This window comes from Microtus oregoni, unplaced genomic scaffold, assembly GCF_018167655.1.
Source record: "Microtus oregoni isolate MIOR12 unplaced genomic scaffold, Mior012 000006F_ref0000085, whole genome shotgun sequence".
Classification (NCBI taxonomy): Eukaryota; Metazoa; Chordata; class Mammalia; order Rodentia; family Cricetidae; genus Microtus; species Microtus oregoni.
The window spans coordinates 43,616,856-43,637,516 of NW_024543065.1; the positions used below are offsets into that span (position 1 = coordinate 43,616,856).

Sequence of the window (20,661 nt, forward strand, 5' to 3'; positions counted from 1 at the left end):
CTAAATGTGTTGATGCGGAAGTGACGTAAGGACACCGACGCAGTCCGGTGCGCCGGAAATGATGCCAGAGAGGGTTTGGTCGCGGAAGTAGAGGCCGCCGGGTGAGGTGCAGGGGGCGGGGCGCTTGGGGTCATTTCCGCTTCCGGTCCGTCGCCACCTTCGGTTGCTTCCCGTCCGCTCGGCGGCTCCCCTCCCCCTCCCCCCGCCCGGCTCTCAGCGCCCCTCCCGGGCGCCGGGGCGGCGGGGCCGTCGCCGTGCGGCCCTCCGTGCGTCCTTGCGTCTGTGCGTGCGCCCGTGCGCACCTCTGCCTCCCGCTGCCCGGCGCGCGCCCCGTGACACCGAGGCCGAGCGGGGGCAGGGGGCTGACCGTCATGACCCCCGGGAGCCCGGTGTGAGCGGGCCGAGGTGAGAGAGGGGCGCAATGCTGGCCTACGTCGCGGCGAGTCCGGTTTCCCGGCTTGGGCCGTGGCACGCGCGGGTCCAGTCAGCCTCGGAGCCGGTGTTCCAGCCGCTGATGGCTTGTGGCTGCTTTTTTACTGCTGTGCCCGGGTCGGGTTTGCCTGCCGGTGTGTGTCTTTTCTGTGGTTGTCAGTGTTCCTTATTCACACGGCCCTGTTGCTTGTGTTGCCCTGCCTCTGTGTTTCGGTGTTTATACAAAAGGGTTTGGCGATCCGAGTGCCGTGTGCTTGTGTCCTGGATCGCTCCGTGTTCCTGTCAGGTTACCCTTCCTGTCTTTTCTGGGTTTCTCTCTCTTCATTTCCTTCCCCACACCTGTCTCCCTCTAGTGCATATTTCTCTTCATGTTTCATTTTTGTCTCTGTTGCTACCGTCCCTAGCCCTGAGTTCCTTTCCAGGAACCTTTTGCTTTGGTTGAGGATGCGCCTCCTTCTCCAGGTCTTTGAGTCTCTGGTGGTGTGGTAGGAGCTCTGACTGGAATCCAGGCCTCCTGCTGCTTGTCGCGGTCTACAGACCTCAGTTTTCTAATCTTGTCAATGGAAGCGTTCAGAGTTCTTGCACCCCAGGGTCTCTGCGCATTCTTTGAGGTGGTGCTGGTAAGGTGACTAACAGTGTCTGGCCAGGAGTTAAGTGTTTGATTACTAGGCGCTCTGGTTATTATTATAGATCTTGTTTTGCTTAGTGTTATTTGAATTCCCTTTGGGAGAATTTCGTTGTATTGTTTGCACAGTTTAATAAACATTTCTAAATTAATTAAATGTGGAAAACTGCCTCATTCTCAGCAGCATCTGTGAGATCTAATATGCACTCCCCCAACATGCTAAAGTAGGTTGGTGTTAGGATAGTGCACCTTCAGATGCCACCTTTTTGGAAATGTTTTTTTTTTTTCTGATAATAGGCAGGGGTACCAAGCACTGACTATTTGTGAGGCACGGAACAAGGCCCTTTATAAACCCATCTTAATCTGCAAGCCTGCCAGGTAGCATCCCTCCATTTGTTAACATAGTTGAGTGAACTGAGTCACAGGCTTGTTTTGCTGGTTGCTTATGTGGCTGGGTTTTGTAAATTTTGTGTTATTTTTAATTATATCTTGGGCACATATTATTATTTATTTTGTCTTAGTCTCGAACCCTGTGTCTTGTGTGTGTGTTTTGTTTCAGGGTCCTTGTCTTTCTGCTCTCCTGCCTTGCTGTTACTTTCTTTTTGCCTGAGTTTCTGTGTGCCTCCTTACTTGTCACTCTCTCTTCCGAGTTTGTCTCATGTTTGTTTTATTGTTGTCTGTGTGGGCCTGTCTGGGGACCCAGCCACCTCCCCCCTTTTCTCCCCTCCCCCTTTTCTTTTTTGCCTAGTTAGGCCTGTTTGCAGGTGCTCTGCTCTCTGGCCTGAGTTCAAGGTAGAGAGCAGCCTCTCCCATTTACCCGTGTCTTCCCTCAGGTCGGATCATGGTAGGGCTCAGTAAATCTCCCTCCATGGCTTGTTGGAGAGGCCTAGACTGATCGGAGCCTACTCTGGACCCAGGCTGCTCCAGTTGTGAGGTGTGTGTCCCTGGGCAAGGCCTTAATGCGCCCATGTTCCCGCCTGTGTAACGTGGCTGTGAGTCATGGATTTGTAATGATTAAGTTGATGGTGTAAAGCACTTAATGGGTGCCTAGAAGGATGTAGGGGTTGTGGAGGTGCTTGTTAGCATTGCCCTCATTTGCTCGGTTACTGTCCTCCATCCTTCTCAGCAGCTGGGCACGAAGCAGTATAGGACACACAATCTTTTAATGGCACACACCTTTAATGCCAGCACTTGGGAGGGAGGGGCAGGTGGATCAGACTGAGCTCTGTGAGTTCCAGGACAGCCAGGGCTGTATAAAGAGATACTGTGTCGATGCCCCCCCCCCCCAAAGTATGAATTTATAGAGGTAAAATGGGTTGTTTCATAGTTAAGTATTCTTTGGCATTTACTATCTAGCCTTGTCCAAGTTATTTAACTTTCCTGAGGCCACTGTCTGCATTTAGTGTTAAATGAGATAATGTGCCCCTCTTGGCACACTCAGTACCCATTACTGGGGCCTCCTGCATTCCTTATCTCTCCTCCCTCGAGCCTTGCGCTTCCCTCCCTGCCCTTGGGACATCTAGTCCCTAGGCTTTCTCCTGCCTCCCACTGCCCTGGGCTGCCTCCCCTAGTTCTCTACCATTTCTTCAATTCCATCACTGACCTCTTGGGTCGGTCATGACTCCTGTCCTAGAGGGCTTTGCTTCCCTCTTTCTCCATTTCCTTCCTGTACTGTTTATTGAATGTTTTTTCCTTGGCCAGCTTCTTTATAGGGAAAAACCATATACAAACACATTAGCATTACTACCACCAAGGGTCTTAGGTCACCAGAGTTTCAGAAGCAGACCGAGAGGTTTAAAATCACAGGAATCCACTCATAAGAATGCAGTTGGGAACAGTGATAATGATACTTGAGTTCCATCTGGGGAGTTTCAGGAGAGCCCTGCGGCTGTGAGGAAGGAGGAGAATTTGTGAGCAGGACAGGGCCCCTGAGAGCTGGCCAGCCTTTACTGAAACCTGTTAGTAGGACCTTTATCACCCAGAACATCATTTTGTATAGGAGAAAACGGCGGTCCACAGTTTGAGACCTGCCCTGTTCAGCTAAACTGGGGCATGGGCTCCGGGTGTCTGACCTCTCCCTGCTGTTCTGCCTCAGCTGATTTGGGGCCCCAGGCAGGAAGAAGCTAGGCTTGTTTGAGGAACCGAAAGAAGGATGGGCTAACTATAAGATCGAGGTTAACAGGGAGAGTCTACTCAGCCGCTTAGCCTCTTGCCTTCCTCTCTAGAGTGGGAGGCTCAGGGACAGCTTGGGTGCTGGTTAGCCCAGGTCTCCTTTGTGTTTCCAAAGATTCTCTCCCCCCTCAGATGTGGTGATCTACCAGCATCCATTACGGTCTCCCTCTGTGAGTCGCCTCATCTCTCCATGCCCCAGGGGCCTGGTGCCCCTTGACACCAACACCACTGGGCAAAATGTCGACCTCATCGCTTCGGCGTCAGATGAAGAATATCGTCCACAACTACTCAGAGGCTGAGATCAAGGTCCGGGAAGCCACAAGCAATGATCCCTGGGGCCCATCCAGCTCCCTCATGTCAGAAATTGCTGACCTCACCTACAATGTTGTGGCCTTCTCCGAGATCATGAGCATGATCTGGAAGCGGCTCAATGACCACGGCAAGAACTGGAGGCACGTCTACAAGGTCAGCACCTGGGTGTGGTTACCTTGGGGCACACAGCCACACAGCAGGGTGTGGCTTGCCTAGTGCCCCCTCCCCACCCCCACTTCTGGGGGGTAAGCTGTTAAAGACTGTTCTTTACGTTAAATCTCTTGGCAGCAGACAGAGTCCTCCTCAGTATCCCTGGGGCCTTGGTTCCTAGCTTCCCACTTGACCAGAGTTTGATAATGGCCAAGTGTCTTCTGTAAAATGGTGCGTTATTTGTGAGCAACCAGGCAGCATCTTTCAGGTGTCTACATTGCTTGAGGCACCTAGTACAATGCAGATGGTATGTAATATACTGTTAGCTGTGTCAGCAAGGGACTAGTGAAAGAACTTACAGTCTGGACAGGCAGAGTTTTCTCTACACTTTCTTTTGACCTTTCTGTGTAGCTCAGGCTGGCCTAGGATTTTCTATGATCCTTCAGCCTTCTGATAAGTTCTGGGATTGCAGGCATGTGTTACTACACAGACATATGTATTTATTCATTTATTTAGTTATTTTGAGATAGGGTCTTACAGAACTCAGGCTGAGTGTGAACTCTTGATCCTTCCGTTTTTGTTTTGTTTGATTTTGAGCTTGTTCCCAGCTTCTGAAAGCCATCTTTGTCCACACTTTGAGGTGTGTGCTTCTACTCAGATGGCCGTGGGCTGTGGGCACGTTGGCACAGCACCTGGGCTTTCAGGTGCCTTCCCTGTAAGGTTGTGTGACCGTCAGGCTTGCTGGTATTTATTAACCTGCTGTGACAGTCAGAGCCTTAGGAGCACTTGATGGGCTTGACAAGCCTTGTATGTAGTAGGATGATAAAGTAGAGCACGGGGGGGGGGGGGGGGGAGCTTTGGGGTGATGGAGACTGGTGTGTGTTTTTGTTGTTTGTGATACTGGGTTTTAAATCTAGGGCTTCATGTACATTATTCAAATCCTTTATCATTTATTTACATATTCAACTAGTTTTTACTTGTTATTCTAAGATAAAGTTTTGCTGAATTGCCTTGGCTGGCCTTTGACTTACTCTGTAGTCCAAGTAGGCCTTGAACTTGTGAACTTCCTCAGTCTCTCAGATAGCTGGAATTACAGGCTTATGCTTCCAGGTTGTGGTGATGTTTTGCTTTTTTAAGCAAAACTGCTGTTAATACCCTGATGTGCTTGCTTTTCTCTGGTGCTGGAGTTGCTGGGTCAGAGGGCACGTGGGTATGTAGGTTTGGTAAATATGGTCTGTTTTGTGCATGTGGAGTCAGATATCCAGATTTCAGGCTTTCTTTAGAACGAAATGCATCCAGAGAAATACTGAGCAAGTGGGTTTTAGGGAGTGGGAGCTTGCTACTGCCTCCCACACCTTGATTTTTCTTTAGGAGCTAAGGAAATGGCCTGGGACCAGCTGCCTGAATTACAGTGTTAATCATGGGGCCTCAGGGCAATTGTTGGCTTGCCCTCCATGGCAAGGAGTCACTGCTCTTCTGAGTTGGCCCCCAAGATGGTGAGCATTAGTACCTGAGTCTCATTGCTTTGGAGGGCCCACTCCATGACCCTGGTTTAAAGTCTACATGTCTTAGACTATCTGAGAGGCTTCCTGGCAAGGTAGGATGGTTTTCTCGGCTTCAGGGTGAGGAGACATAGTACCATCTACTTATTGAAGCAGAGACTTGAGATGTTTCATGCCCATCACGACACACCGAGATTGGCCATTGCTTGATTTAATCATTGATACAGTTCCTTACTGGGCTTATAGTGAAAAACTAGGTGGCATGTACTGTGCTGGGAACTGGGAAAGCCCAGCGTCACAAGCAAGCCTTTGCTGGGGTGAGAAGGAGAGCTTTAATGGGGATGGAGTGGCCCTGGAGTGCAGATTCTTCCTGCTCAGTGGCTGAGACTGTACTGCTATGGCCCAGAACAGTGAGGTACCTTAAATAGACTAGGGAGTTCTAGAGTGTGCTGTTGCGGTGTCCGGAGGTGGGATATGCAGGCGAGTGCAGGGACTTCTGCAGTCAGGTGAGCCGAGGCTGCTTCCTGAAGTAGTGGGAGTCCAGGAGTGCTTGAGTCTTGAGTTCCATGTTCATTTCTGCTTCTGGCCTTACTGTGACTGCAGCCCTTAGGCAAGTAGAGGGTGGCCTGTTGTAGTTGGAGGGACTAGTAGAGGACACTGTTGCCTCCAGCAGTCAGAAAAGACTTCTGGAAGAGGCTGTCAGGCTGCTCATAGGGACTGATGATGAACCAACCTTCCTTCCTTCCTTCCTTCCTTCCTTCCTTCCTTCCTTCCTTCCTTCGTAATCCTGGCTGTCCTGGAACTATGTAGATCAGGCTGGCATCAAACTCATAGAGATCCACCTGCCTCTGTCTCCTGAGTGTTGGCATTAAAGGGTTCTTTAAAGATAGATTTACCAAAATATGATTTCGTGTACAGAAAAATCTCCCCTTTCTAGGCACAGTCCTCTGGGTTTTGACAATGTGGTTTTTATAGCTTATTCTATGGTCCAGACAACAGTTAATTCTGATTGTGTGGTCCCCTTGGCAAGTGCTCCTGGGGTGCTGGGCATGGCTTTGAGTACTTGCAAGTGGCTATGCCATATGGCTATGTTGGTGTCCTGCTTGCCTTGAATTTCTGGTTCCTTATGCTGTGCTGAGGCTCCTACTTGTACAGACCTTCCTGGTGACACTGTGTGGGTCTAGTCACCCTTGTGGAGAAAGAATATATGCTTTAGGGGCCTGGGAGCTTGGGAGTGGAGAACTAATCCACCCCTTTGTCCTATGTTCTCAGACTTACTTTCCCTAGTCTTTATCTTATCCTAACTAGAAGTCAACAGAGTGCAGGCTGTGTGTCAATCCTGTGCACTACCAGCTTTGTAAATAAAGTTTTATTGGAACACAGCCAGGCCCCTGTAGCCACCACTGTGGAATAGTTGGACAGAGACTGTGTGATGTGATAACGGAAGCATTTATCTCCAGTACTTTTATAGAGAAAGGCGCTGACCCTTCTTTAAATGTGCATTGTAATATAGGAATACTTTCCTGGTGAAACTAACTGAAAACTTAAAAAGCTCCATGGGTTATCTGTTTGGGATCATTCAGTTGCCCAGATTAAAAAAATTCCAGGCTCTTCACTGAGGTGTTGCAGATCCGCTAAATTATGAGTACGTAACCCAATGAGCTTGGGCGAATGTGCACAGCTCTGGAGGACCTGCTCAGTTCCCTAGGAGGCTCCTTGTGACATCCCTCCCAGGGGCACTGTGAATGTCTGTGAAGGACCACTGGTGTGTGCTCTTTGGGGTCTCTTCCTTTGCTCCCAGGCTGAGGTGGTAATCTCTGCTTCTCTGTGTCGCTGTGTGTAGACACTCTGTCTTGTTGGGAGCCCCTGTGCATTTGCTGCAGTTTTCGTGTGTGTGGCACACGCATGTGCCTGGGGATTCAGGAGGTTTCCTGCTTCATAGTCTTTAGCTGCCGTTCCAAAGTCCAGAGAGCTACAAGTTTGAAGGTTTCTCAGGACCATATGGCCCAGAGGTGCCATATGATGTGCACTGAAGTTAAGTCGTTCATATACTATGCTCCTCTCCCAAGCTCCTGTCCCACCGTGTGGCTGTTGGCAGAACTCCCCTCTGACAAAATTCGTAGGTGTGCCCTGGTACAGTGACTTTCTGGGCCTAAGCAGGAAGATTCTGGATTCCAAACCACAAGGGCCCCAGGCCTGCTGCCTCTCTGGCTTTCCCCTTGGGGTGTAACCATGCATAGAAATCTTTCTCCTCTGAGAGTAAACACTACCACCAGGGCCAGTCAGGGACTAATCAGATGTAAATACTCTCCAGAGAGCTTTTCCACAGCTGAGTGGTGGCATATACCTGTAATCCCAGTTCTCAGGGGGTTGAGGCCCTACTGTGAGTTTGAGGCCAGTGTGGTCTACATAGCAGATCACTATGTCTGTCTGCCTGCCCTCCCCCCACCATTACAGAACTTTAAGTTGAATTAAGAACTTTGAGTTACAGCATTGTTTGCTGGCAGTTTTCATCATTTAGATAGTGCTCAGCTCCTGTGGCTGCCTCCTCTGTTACATTTCTTCCCATTCTATTTTACACCTGAATTTTGGAGGCTCCATGAAGTCTCTGGAGTCACCTGCAAAGCCTAAGGTGTGCTTTTCTCCTCCTTTCTCAGAGTCTTATAAGGACCAAGGCTCATGACATTGCTCTGGAAACAGGCCTTGAGTCAGATCTTTCCTTGGGTTGGATTTGCTTCGGTGGTTTAAGATTTTTTAAATTTTACTTTATGTGTATCTATGTATGTGTGGACCACTTATGTGCCTAGTACCTGCAGAGGTCAGAAGAGACTGGAATGTATATGGTTGTGAGTTACCTCATGAGTGCTGGGAATGGGGAATGGAACTGGGGTCCTTTGTAAGAGCAACAAGTGCTCTTAACCACTAACACCATCTCTCCAGCCCCTGGGTTATTATTACTATTTTTTCTACAGTACTTAATTTCATTTTGCTGAAAAGGGAATTTGTCTGCATATCACAAAGTAGGAAAGATATCCAAGGGTGCGACTGTGCAATGCTTTGCTTTGGTCTGTATTCCTGGTGTTGTGTCTGGCTGGGGCGTTTATCCTTCCTGAGCGAGCCTAGGACTAGAAGGCTCCTGTGACCTCTCATTCCTTCATCCTTAAGACTTCCTGCACTTTAGTTTGGTTTGGCTCTGTTGCTTCAGATTTTGTCCTCAGTACGCAGGGCACGTTTTGTGGTCCTTGGTGATGCCCAGGTTGACTGCATTGGTAGCTGCCATCCTGTCTTCTGTGTTGTGTTTACTGCCTAGAGCCCATGCACAGCAGTCGGCCTTTTGGAGTGATCAGTTCAGTGGCATCTGGTGTACTTAGTGCTGGCAGCCACATCTCGAGCTGGTAGAGCAACGTTTTCTTTGACCCCATTGAGTATGCCTCACCTGTGCTCATCTCCTGGCACCCATGATCGCCTCTGTCTGAATTAGTCTCTTCTGGACACTTCATACCCATGCGACCACACATTGTGTGGCCTTTGTGCCTGGCCTTTTGCTCATGGTAGCCTCTCTCCCCACTTCTTTTTAGGTCTATTCCACACTCGACTGTGTGGACAGATAGTGGGTTGTGAGACCTGAATGTGGGCAGTTGCCCCAGGGCCCCAATGCTTCCTGAGTCTTGAGTCCCTTTTCCAGTGCAGTTCAGTGTCAGTGACTGGTGTACCTGCACCTTGCAGGCCATGACGTTGATGGAGTACCTCATCAAGACTGGCTCTGAGCGTGTATCACAACAGTGCAAAGAGAACATGTATGCTGTGCAGACGCTGAAGGACTTCCAGTATGTGGACCGTGATGGCAAGGACCAGGGTGTGAATGTGCGGGAGAAGGCCAAGCAGCTGGTGGCTTTGCTGCGTGATGAGGATCGGCTTCGGGAGGAGCGCGCCCACGCGCTCAAGACCAAGGAGAAACTGGCACAGACTGCCACGGGTGAGGTTTCTCTCCCACTCCTGAAAGTCCCTGACAGCTCGGATCTGTCCTCTGTCCCTGTGGGCCCATTTCAACAGACCCACCCTTTTCCTCCCTTGTGGGATGGTCTAGAAATTTCATTCAGCTTGCCTGCAATTTTGCTGAATGTCTCCTTTGGACCCAGGTGTGTCCAGACAGTGAGGGCAGCCAACAGAGTCCCTGACCTTTGCCTTGGTCTTTGGAGTGTTCAGGCAGGTACATCCACATCTTGTCAGCTTGCTTGGGGCTCAGGGCTCCCCAGGTACAGGGTTAGGTCAGCCCCTAATGGGGATACTCGTGCTCAGGCCTGATTGAGCCGCCAGTCAGGTCTTGTGTAGATTGTCCTTGTAGCTAAAGGGCAATGCAAAGACCCTGAATGCCACAGAGAGGAAGTCAGCATCACAGGTGAGGGGGGTGGCAAGGTCGTGGCGAGGCCTGGGCATTGACTTTTTGAGATCTTAGAATGCTGTTTGTAGGTGGTGAGTTCAAGTTTAGTGGATGATGACAAATATTTAAAAAGAAATGGAAGTGGCATAAGGAGATATAGTGTGTCCCATGTCATAAGGCTATGGTCTGTCTAGGGACATGGTCAGTGACAGGTGGGGGTTTCATTTTCTCATGCTAAGGGGCCAAGGTAGGGAAAGTGGGATGAGCATTAGGGAGTCTGTAGAAGGCTGTTGTAAAACTGATTTGCATGTGGTTGTGGGATGGGGAGACAGTGCTACCCTGGAGGTGAGGGCAGATGGAGTCATGATCCTGTGACCTTGGTTCTAGCTGGAGGACTTGTGTCTGGTGCATCACGTTGGGGTCAGTGTTATCTCCCACTCAGATGTGGGGACACTGACGCTGGGGTGTGCTCACGTAGAGAGTACAGGCACTGTACTATTCCCTAATACAGCGGAGGGAAGGAGCCTGTGCCCCTGGGGTAGAGAGTGGAGGGTGAGGAGAGCAGGTTCTGATTAGGCCTGGGCTGGGCTGGGAGACTTGTTTGTAGCAAGCCTGGTTGGCTTCATGGAAGGTGTGCGGTATGCATACATGTGTGTGTGTTGGGGGTTGTACTTACCTTCACATGTGTGTGGAGGCCCTGGCATTCATCCTTCTATTCCTTGTTCTTTTTGATGCATGGTCTCAGTCAAACCCAGAGCTCACTAATATGCTAGTTCGTCTTGTGAACCAGCTTGCTGTGGAGAGCCCCTGTCTGTCTTCCTAGGCTGGGATTACTAGTGAACCGTTAAGTCTACCTAGCGTTTTGGTGCATCCTGGGGATCTGAACTCTGGTCCTCATACTTGTTCTGCAAGTACTTTTAACTGAGCTTTCTTCCTAGTCTCTACGAGGAGGGTTTCTTAGCTGTTAGACATGGCCAAGCTCCTGAGGAGCCAGATGCTTGAGCACGTTGTGCTTTGCTAAGGAGCCTGAGGTATACATTTCAGCTGGTCCACACACAGAGGAGGAGCCAGTCACACTCCCTACATTCCCATCATAGACTCTGAAATTGGGATTGGCTTTTTTTGTTTTTGTTTTTGAGAGTTTCCTGTGTATCCCTGGCTGTCCTAGAACTTGCTCTGTAGACTAGGCTAGACTCAAACTCAAAATCTGCCTGCCTCTGCCTCCCAAGTGCTGGGATTAAAGGTGTGTGCTGTCACCCCAGTTTAAGTTGGAATTTCTTAACAACTTTTGTATGTCTTAACATGCTGTTCCACTTTCTTTCTCAACCATTTAAAGAGCTGACTTTGGTCATGGGCCATAGTCTGCTGACCCATGTCCCAGAGCTTTGAGAGGAAGGAGGGCTGTATGGGAGTTGGGAAGGGTTGCAGCCTAGAGATGGGTAGTTGGTGTGGGAAGCTCTTGTGTTGTTAGTTGATGCCCATTTCCTTGATGTGGGGCCTTGAGGGGCAGTACATTCAATTCTAGGCAGGTGGGAGGGAGCCTTAAGGTATTTGCACAGTAAAGGTTTGGCAGTGGGGTATGGCTTGCCAGCACCCCACCTCCTGAGTGGCACGCAGGGTGAAAGTGCTTTGGGGACAGGAGCAGACAGCTTTCAGTGGTATGTGGATTTGCTCTGAACCACTGCTGGAGCAGGGTTAGTGAGCCTGCCCTCTTGTCAGAGAATCAGGAGCCACATGGAGCCTCCAGACAGTGCCGGTGCACGGTGGCGGGACAGGAGTGATGAAAGATGCTGATTGTAGGGACTGGGGTCTCGGTTGTCTTCTTGGGAGCACAGCATTGACCTTTCCCACCTTCTGCTGGCCCTGGAGCCACTCTTGACTTTAATGTGGCCTGTCCCTACCGTTTCCTCCTCTTCCTGACACCAGGGGTTCTTGTTCCCTTCATTGGGCTCTATAGTCTAGACAGATGTTGTCTTCCCTCTGAAGTTCCAGCTGTTCCTGCCAGGGCTGCAGTTCTGCCTAGAAAGGAAGCCCTTGTCTGCTCTCTTGGGAGTTCTAGCTTGGGAAACTAGGAAGGATCCCCCTGGAGGCCTGGGCCCTGATGTTTGATCAAACCCGGCTGTCCTTCAGCACCCTGATCTTTCTTATCTGCCACTTGCTGTTCTGAGGGTGGGGCTACCCTCTGTCCTTCCCTGGACTCTGGTTCCACTCATTTCCCTCCCAGTTTGGGCCTCAAAGACCTGGGAAGGGGGCACTGTTCTGGGGTCTGGGCTGTAGCCCCATGTTTGTGGGTTCCCAACTCTTGGTCTCTCGTCCATCTGTGTCTTAATGTCTTTCTCTCTATAGCCTCCTCAGCAGCTGTGGGCTCTGGGCCACCCCCTGAGGCAGAGCAGGCCTGGCCACAAAGCAGTGGGGAGGAGGAGCTGCAGCTCCAGCTGGCCCTGGCCATGAGCAAGGAGGAAGCTGACCAGGTACGGGGCGCAGCAGAGGGAGAGGGGCCGACTTCTGTTCTGCCATCTTGTCCTCATGCCTCGCCCGCCTCACTCTCCACCTGCTCTCCCTCTCCCTGTCCCTGCTCTGTCTCTTTTCTGGTGCTTCCTGTTCCTCCATCTCTAGCTCCTTGCTCCCACGAAGCTGTCCTGTGCTTTGGCAGTCAGGTGCACAGCTGCTTTCTCTGCCCATTGTCAACAATTTGGGAGAATCACTGTCCTTTTCTTTCTTGATCTTGCTCAGCCCTGGCCTGCTGTCCCTTTACTGGCCTGCCTCTCTGCCTGGTCCTCTGGCTCTGGCTTCCCCTGCCCTGCCCCTTATACTTTCTCTCCGCCAGCCCCCGTCCTGCGGTCCCGAGGATGACGTCCAGCTCCAGCTGGCCCTTAGTTTGAGCCGAGAGGAGCACGATAAGGTCAGAGTGGCCTCCCTACCCCTCCCAGGACTTTCCCTCCACCTTGCTCAGCTCCATGGGTCCTTACCACGTGTCCCTGAAGTGCCTCCCCTGAATACAGTGTGTTCACTTCCAGCCCTATCTCGGCAACTTTAGCTGTAGAAACCTTGCTCCAAACAAGCCAGGGTGGGCACCCTGGCTATCTCGAGGTACATCTGCTGCAGCTACCTCGGGTTACAAGCATCACTAAGTCCTGCACCTCAGCAGGAAGCCAGGATGAGAGGGTCACCTGCTTTTCCTGGGTCCCAGTGTGTCCCTAAGCTGCTTTCCTAACCAGGTTTGGCTACCCCTTTGGTAGTGCCATACACAAGCCCCTTCCCTCTCTAGATCACATCAGCTCTTCTGCCTCCTGCCCCACCTTTGACCCAGTTGTCCCATTCCCATCCACATTCCATACATTGTCCACATCCCATTTTATTTTTTCCATTTTTGTTTTCAGAGTGGAGGAGAGGGTGGTTGGGATGGGGATTTCCAGGCTGGGCCAGCTGCCCTCCCATGGCTCACGTTCTGAACCCTACCTTGTGCGGCTGCTTCTGTCTCCCATAGGAAGAACGGATCCGCCGTGGGGATGACCTGAGGCTGCAGATGGCAATAGAAGAGAGCAAGAGGGAGACTGGGGGCAAAGAGGAGGTGAGTGCTTGTGCGCTCTGCCCTTTGGGTTCACTACCTCCTGCCCTGCTGCCTGTGGTCAGAGGGGATTGTCTTATAAAGTAAGTGCTGAGTCAGAGACACTCTCTGCCCTGCCTCCCTTGTGGCCAAAACATCTGAAGGAAAGAGGGCCTAAAGCCGTAACAACAGCCTGACCAGCTGAGGCAGGACATGGGGCTCAGACTGTTTTGCTATATGCCGTCCAAACACTCTGTCTCTATTAGACACTAGGGGTTGACAGTCCCTGCCTGAGCCTCCCTTGACCAAGGTCAGCCTCTCCTGTGCTCACTCACAGCTGTGGTAGACTTCCTAGATCATGCTTACTTCTGGTCATGCGCAGGTGTTTCCTCATGGTTCTGCATGTAGACAGGGTTAGTGTGATCTGTCTGTCAGGACTGGCTGCACTCTGAGCTGAGCCTGTGGTAGCAGCAGCCGTGTTAGCATTGTAGCTACTCCTTAGTCAGGGTTCTGTCCTGAGTAGCTTTAACTCTGTTACCGTGTGCCTAACCTGCTTCCAGATTGTTTCCATGTGATTAGCCAATGAGACTTTTTTCTTTTTAGGGTTTTTTTTTTTTTTTTTTTTTTTTTTTTTTTGAGTCAGTGGCGCGTGTGGCACAGGCTGACCTTGGATTTCTGATCCTTCCTCTCCCTGAGTGCTGGGATTTATATGCATGTGCTACCATGCATGATTTTATGCATGGCTGGGGATTGAACCCAGGACTTTGCATCCTAGACAAGTACTCTGCCAGCTCCAGCCCCAGGTCCAGTGTGGCTTTCTTGATAGGTAGCAGTGTCTGCTCAGGCTGGCCTTAGACCTAGGAGGTCCTGCATCTGACTAGGGAAGACTCACTTGTTTTTGCTTCTGCCCTTTGCACTCTTTGAGTGTAATTGTGGCCACTTGGGGAAGACCTGATGCCTGCACAGGCAGGCAGCCCTGCTGGGAGTCACTGCAGGACAGTGATGTGGTATCAGAAGTATGATCAGGGTGACTTGGTGGGAGCTCAAGGAAGGCGTGCATGGCGGGGGAGGGGGGTGGCTAGAGCAGTTTAAAAATCCAGCCAAGGCACACAGCGAGTGAGGAAAGGCTTGTAGTTCTGCTGGTTGCAGGGAGGAAGGTGACCTCTGTCTTCGCTTAGAAGACCCCGTAGTTGTTGTGCAGGGTAGGGTCTCCAGGTTGGGGAATTGGGAGGATAGATGGAAGGCAGATCTAGGGTTGAGGAGAGGAGATGCAGCCACCTGTAGCAGCCTCCTGACTCTCTGTGGTTCTCTCCTCTTCCCACAGTCATCTCTCATGGATCTTGCTGATGTCTTCACGACCCCAGCGCCTCCACAGGCCTCAGACCCCTGGGGGGGCCCAGCATCTGTGGCTACTGCCATCCCTCCGGCTGCTTCTGCCTCAGACCCATGGGGGGGACCTGCTGTCCCTCCAGCTGCTGATCCTTGGGGTGGTCCAGCCCCCACGCCAGCCTCTGGAGATCCCTGGAGGCCTGCAGCCCCTACAGGGCCCTCTGTTGACCCTTGGGGTGGGACTCCAGCTCCTGCAGCTGGAGAGGGGCCCACACCTGACCCATGGGGAAGCTCTGATGGTGAGCACCACCATCTGCTGTTTTGCAACCCCTTGGGCCAGCTACCCCTTTAGGAAGGGATGCCCTGGGCACAGTGTGGGTCAAGAGGTGGCCAGGGCAGAGAGAGCAGGCTTGGGCATCTGGCTGTATGAAGTTGAGTAAGGAAGACTGTAAAGGGACAAGGGGATAGAGGGGTTGAGGGTGCTTTTGAGAGCAGGTATGAGAGGGTCTGACCCTGACTGGAAAGCAAATGTGTGTGTAGGCAGAAGGGCCTGAAGGTGGGACTACTCATTTGGGTCATTTTGGGCCATCACAGACTGAGAAGCAGCAGCTGCCCAAGCAGGAGGGGTGGGCTACTCATTGATATGCCTCCTTCCTCATCTAGGTGGGGCCCCTGTCAGTGGACCCCCATCTTCTGACCCCTGGGCACCTGCCCCGGCTTTCTCAGACCCCTGGGGAGGTTCACCTGCCAAGCCCAGCAGCAATGGCACTGCAGGTACTGGCTGCCCTGTGCTGGGTTAGGGCGGTAGTCCCGGTGTGAGTGCTGAATCTGTCTGGGCCCTGAGGGTGGAGGAGGTTGAACTAGAGACTCCGGGAAGGTGCTGAGCAGGAACATCTTGGCCCCCACAGCAGTCGGGGGCTTTGACACAGAGCCTGATGAGTTCTCAGACTTTGACCGACTCCGCACTACCCTGCCAACTTCTGGGAGCAGCACAGGTGAGTCACCCTCCTCCTGACTCCCAAAGAGCCCCCAGACCCTTGTCTTCCTTGTTTCTGCCTTGCTCCGGGGGTGCCTGCTGTACTTGAGGGTGTAGGATGCACAAGACAGAGTGAGTCAGATCCAGCCACCCCCTTCCCAGAGAGATGTGTGACTATGGAAATCCCGTCCGTATGCTCCTGTCTGACCTGTTTCTGCCTCTGGGTCATTCATTGAGGCTGGGGTGGGGGTGGTGGGGGTGATGAGACAGGAATTGGAGAAGTGGCATCAGCATGTTGACCCCTGCCTTGTGTTCCTCACTGCTTTCCCCCTGGCTGTCTTTTGCTGTTTAACCAGGTGTCTCTGAGACTGGTACAGCCAGCCATCTTTCCTGGCAGCTGTGGGTTGACCTAAGTGTGGGCCTGGGCCTCCTCTCTCAGGGGTTGGTTATTGCTGGTCACTTTCTTTTGAGATGATACATTGCTAGGTGACCCAGGTTATCCTTCAACTTGTGATCCTTCTGCCTCAGCCCCAGTGCCTACAATTCTAGGTATTTCCCATACACCGCTTTTTCTTTTCTTGTGACACTGGTATTGAACCTCTGTTGTTCATGCTAAGCAAGTAAGTGCCTTGCCACTGAACTACATCCCCAACTCTGCAGTTTTTTTGGGGGGGTGAGGTGGGGTGGGGTGGGGTGGGGGCAGAATCTTGCTGTATTTTCTATAGCTCAAGTTGGCCTTAAATGTGTGATCTTTCTTAAATGTGCTAGGATTACAGGCTTACACCCCAGGCTTGACTGAATTTCCTTTATTTAAACCAGCTTCCATTGAAATGCAGGTTGTAGTATAGAAATGGGTTTCCATTTGTTAATTCCCAGAGGGAAAAAGTCTGCCTTGCATCCCGTAACTGTCTTGACCTGTCCCAGGGTCATGGATACCTCCAGGTTTCTGCACTGTAACACTTCATTGGGGCTTTGTAACTGGAGTATTCCCTTGGGGGAGGTACTCCTTTGAGATTGGTGGTGTCCCCTAGGCAACCATTAGAGACCATACTTCCTGAAACTGTCACTGTGAATCATCCTGACATCTTGATTCTGTCATTCCCTCTACCTGTTTGCGACAGTAAGATCATCATAGTTGATCAGCTTAGCCTGCCACTGTGAAACTTTGTCCCTTCCTGAGACCTCAAATCACTCCATCCCCCGCAACTTAGGGTAGCTCTGCCAGTCCCTTTGAGCACTGTTCTGGCTTCTTCCAGGGGAACTGGAGTTGCTCGCAGGAGAGGTGCCCACCCGTAGCCCTGGTGCATTCGACATGAGTGGGGTTGGGGGGTCTCTGGCTGAGGCTGTGGGGAGTCCTCCACCTGCTGCAACCCCGACTCCCACCCCTCCCACACGGAAGACTCCGGAGTCATTCCTAGGCCCCAACGCAGCTCTCGTGGACCTGGACTCGCTGGTGAGCCGGCCAGGCCCCACACCACCAGGATCCAAGGCTTCCAACCCATTCCTGCCAAGCGGTGAGTGTGGAATGTGGGACTCTGCATCCTTGAGCCTTCCTTCAGTCCTTCCAGAGCAGAAGTCTCATGGAGCAGGCATGTTTCTCTTCTCTTGGGCTGTATCCCAGGACACAAGATCTGGGCAGACAAGCACTTGTTACCTGCTTCCTTTGTCTATCATTTCTTCTCTTTGCAGGAGCTCCAGCTACTGGCCCCTCCGTCACCAATCCTTTCCAGCCAGCACCCCCTGCAACGCTTACCCTGAACCAGCTCCGTCTCAGTCCTGTGCCCCCAGTTCCTGGAGCGCCACCCACCTACATTTCTCCTCTTGGTGGAGGCCCTGGCCTGCCTCCTATGATGCCCCCGGGTCCCCCAGCCCCCAACACTAATCCCTTCCTCCTATAAACCAGGGTAGGAGGAAGGCCTGGTTCAGCTGGCTTCCCTAACTTCTGTTCCCTGGGAGATCAGTGTTGTGAGTGCATGTGAAACGGGGGACCCTTCCCCCAGTGCCCTTCCCCCTCCTGGGGCCCACTCACACTACACCCTCTTCCCAAGTCCCCAACCCACCTCCTCCTGAGAAAAACTGGACATGGGGGATGGGGAGGGGAGCCGGCCAGAGGAGGATCTTTTCTGTGGCATTAGATGGGGGAGGAACAGCCTGGGTTCCCCCACCCATTCCACCTTCCTCCAAACTCCTGACAACCCCCAATCAGTGTTTGAGCCTCCTCGTTCCCTTGGCACCCCTTGGTGAATCCTTGGTGATGATTTTGGCAACTTCGGGAATAAATGGCAATTCTCATGGGTACGGCTCTCCCACATTCCCGTCCACTACTCGTGTGTCCCTAAGAAGCTCTTCCAGGGCAGACCATCCCTTGTCTCCCTCTGGGAGCTAACCTTGCTGAAGCATTGGATCCCCTGAATCAGTTCCTCGGGTTGGGGTGAACTGGTGACGGTGGCCAGGCTTGGCCCTTGTAGGAGCAGTCCACCTCTGATGAAGTGTCATAGACCACTCAGGGCTCAGCTCTGAAGGCCCCACTTGGGAGCTAAGAGAGTCCTTAAATGCCAGACTTCAGAGAGATGCTGTGACTGGGGTTAGTCAGTTGCTGAGGATGGTGATTATTAAGATTTTTTGCCAAGAAATAGTAATACTGAACCCCTATTGTTGGCATCACCCAGTCCTGCACAGGGAGCACTAATTCATCCCAGCGCTCTTTGGAAGCCTTGTTAGCCTCTTCTGGCTAAACCCAGATGACCACCTTGGCCATCGCTACATGTTCTTGTCATTTGCTAGACCACATTTGGTAACTACGTCAGTAGGTGGGTGCTGGGGTCAGGTTGGTTTGGTAGATGTCTGCCTGCCGAGCAGTCCTCTTAAGTGCTCTGAAGGTGGTGGGAGGTGTGCTCAGCTGCCCTCCTCTGTTCTAGGCCCTGCTTGAGGGGGAGGTATTCCTAGGGCAGTTCAGTTCTGCCGTGAGGCAGGAGGGTCCTTTGTCTTGTGGGTTGAGTGAATGATTTTATGGTTGGGTGGCCACTCGGTCAAACCCTGTGCCCCAAAGGAAGTATATTTGGTGATTTTTGTGCCTTTGAGCTTTACACCAGTTTCAGTTAATGAAGCACAGGAGGAAGATGGTTCCAGTTCATTCAGTGCCCAGCCTGGTGGAGGAGGGTAAGGTTTGATGCCCTGTCCACCATCTCTTAAAAACAAGAAGAAAAGAGCAGCATGGCCTGTAAGCCATGACTGAGCCTCTGCATGTCCTCTTTGCATCTTCTTTCATCCCATACAGTCTGAAGTGCAAAGCAACACCAAAGAGGTTGATTGTGTCTCATGTATGCCCCCTTCCAGAATATTCCAGCCACCAGAGTTTTAGCGGGTGCTGCCATTAAGAGAAGCCTCTAAGGCTCAGCACCTGGGTGTGGAGTGATCCCCATGACTAGATGTGGAATGAGTCAGCTCGCACATCAGCTCCTAGCAGTGAGAGGGCTCTTCAGTTAATCTCTTCTCCAGGCAGCTGAAGAGTGGGCTCAGCACTGTGCAAGCATGAGTTCAGGCCTCCACCACCTACCGTAAGCAAGGTGCAGCCTTTAATTCCATCTGGCTAGTGAGGGAAAGCAGATGGGTGGGGCACAGATGGTATATCTTGGAGACTCTTGGCTAACCACCATTCAGTAAGCGCCAGCTTCAGTGAGAGAACCTTTCTTGAGATTGATGGTGGAGACAGGGGAGGCAACTCAGTAGGTAAGGCACTGGTTGTGCAAGTGTGGAGACCTGTGTTCCGTCAGATGCCTAGAACTCAAAGGGAGGTACCAGAAGTGTGTATCTGTACTGCCAGTGCTACTGAAGAGATGGGGACCATGCAGGAGAATCCCTAGAACCTTTTAAGCTTAGGCCAGCTCATCTCTCTCAACAAGGTAGAAGGTGAGGACCAACATCTAAAGCTGTGTTCTGAGCTCCACATGTAGACATGCATGAACTGATTTAAAGAAGCAGAGGGGATGCCTGATGTTGATTGTCAGCCCCTACATGCCCAGGTGTTGAAGTAGGAGCAGTGGGCTTCGTTCCTGGCGCCCAGCCACCCGCACGGTTAGCTTTACCCAAAATAATTACACGGAAACTGTGTTCTTTTAAACACTGCTTGGCCCATTAGTTTTAACCTCTTATTGGCTAGCTCTTACATATTGATCTAACCCATTACTAATATTCTGTGTAGCACCACAAGCTGGCTTACCAGGAAAGATCTTAACCTGCGTCTGTCTGGAGTGGGAGAATCATGGCGACTGTCTGACTCGGCTTCTTTCTCCCAGCATTCTGTTCTGTCTACTCCGCCTACCTAATATTCTGTCCTGTCAGGGCTAAGGCAGTCTCTTTATTTAACCAATAAAATTAACACAAAACAGAAGACTCTTCCCCCATCACCCAGGCACGTGGACACCTGTGTCTGTGTATTATCTATGCACACAAGATTAATAAGATTGAGCTGTCGCACGTTCATGGGTCTGTGACTGGGCCTTTCTTACACTGGGACCGAGAGATTTGGCTCAAGTCTAGAGACAAGCAGGTGGGTCTGTGGGTAGAGAATGACTAAAGAGTTAACAGTTTGATTTTTTTAATTTGCATTTTATGTACATTGGTGTTTTGCCTGCATGTATGTCTGTGTGAGGGTGTTGGATCCCCTGGAACAGGAGCTAATAGACAGTTATGAACTGCCATGTAGGTGCTGGGAGTTAAGCTCTCTGGAAGAGCAGCCAGTGCTGTTAACTGCTGAGCCATCTCTCTGGCCCTATGAGGCTGATTCTTGTTGAATGAGGACTAGACATCACTTGTGGTGTTGTGGTTAGCATAAACAGCCCGGTCATAAAGGGTGAGAGGTTTTTGCTGAACTGAAACTCATGCTTAGTGTTGACCTACATGTTGGGAAGGGCTGTGGGTATCTCTCTGACCTGGGTATCAGTGCAGTGTTGCTGGAGTGGACAGATCCCATGGCAGTACTCTCCTGTGCATTAGAGTGGGTGAGAGGTCTGGCCTGGGTGGCAGCAGCCAGGGTTCTTACAGGTCTTTGCCTAACAGGATCTTCCCTGGCACTCTGCCATGGGAGATTGATGGGCTTGGTTGCTGTGTCAGCTGCCTCACATTTAAACTCTAGGTGGCTCCCAGGGACTCTGCCACCACCTAGCTCCCTGCCGTCTTGCAGTGTACTACCATGGATGGGGCGTGTGGGTTCTCTCCTGCTCTGCTGAAGCAGCT

At 51.6% G+C, this 20,661-nt stretch overlaps 1 protein-coding gene across 7 annotated transcripts; it reads left to right on the forward strand.

The window, feature by feature from the left end:
* Positions 1 to 134: 134 nt before the first annotated feature.
* Epn1 (epsin 1) lies at positions 135 to 17,722 on the forward strand. 7 transcript variants are annotated; one of them, XM_041654289.1, is made up of 12 exons: positions 135 to 405; positions 1,891 to 1,991; positions 3,362 to 3,694; positions 8,920 to 9,169; positions 11,921 to 12,045; positions 12,402 to 12,476; positions 13,062 to 13,145; positions 14,446 to 14,749; positions 15,114 to 15,224; positions 15,359 to 15,445; positions 16,683 to 16,940; positions 17,116 to 17,722. In XM_041654289.1, the coding sequence occupies exons 3-12, from the start codon at positions 3,467 to 3,469 to the stop codon at positions 17,322 to 17,324; spliced, it is 1,731 nt and encodes a 576-aa protein (XP_041510223.1). In that variant the 5' UTR covers positions 135 to 405; positions 1,891 to 1,991; positions 3,362 to 3,466; the 3' UTR covers positions 17,325 to 17,722. The 7 variants fall into 7 exon arrangements, with proteins under 7 accessions (XP_041510223.1, XP_041510227.1, XP_041510229.1 ...); XM_041654293.1 differs by having other exon boundaries at positions 15,362 to 15,445; XM_041654290.1 differs by lacking the exon at positions 135 to 405 and adding an exon at positions 422 to 566.
* The last annotated feature ends 2,939 nt before the right edge of the window (positions 17,723 to 20,661 follow it).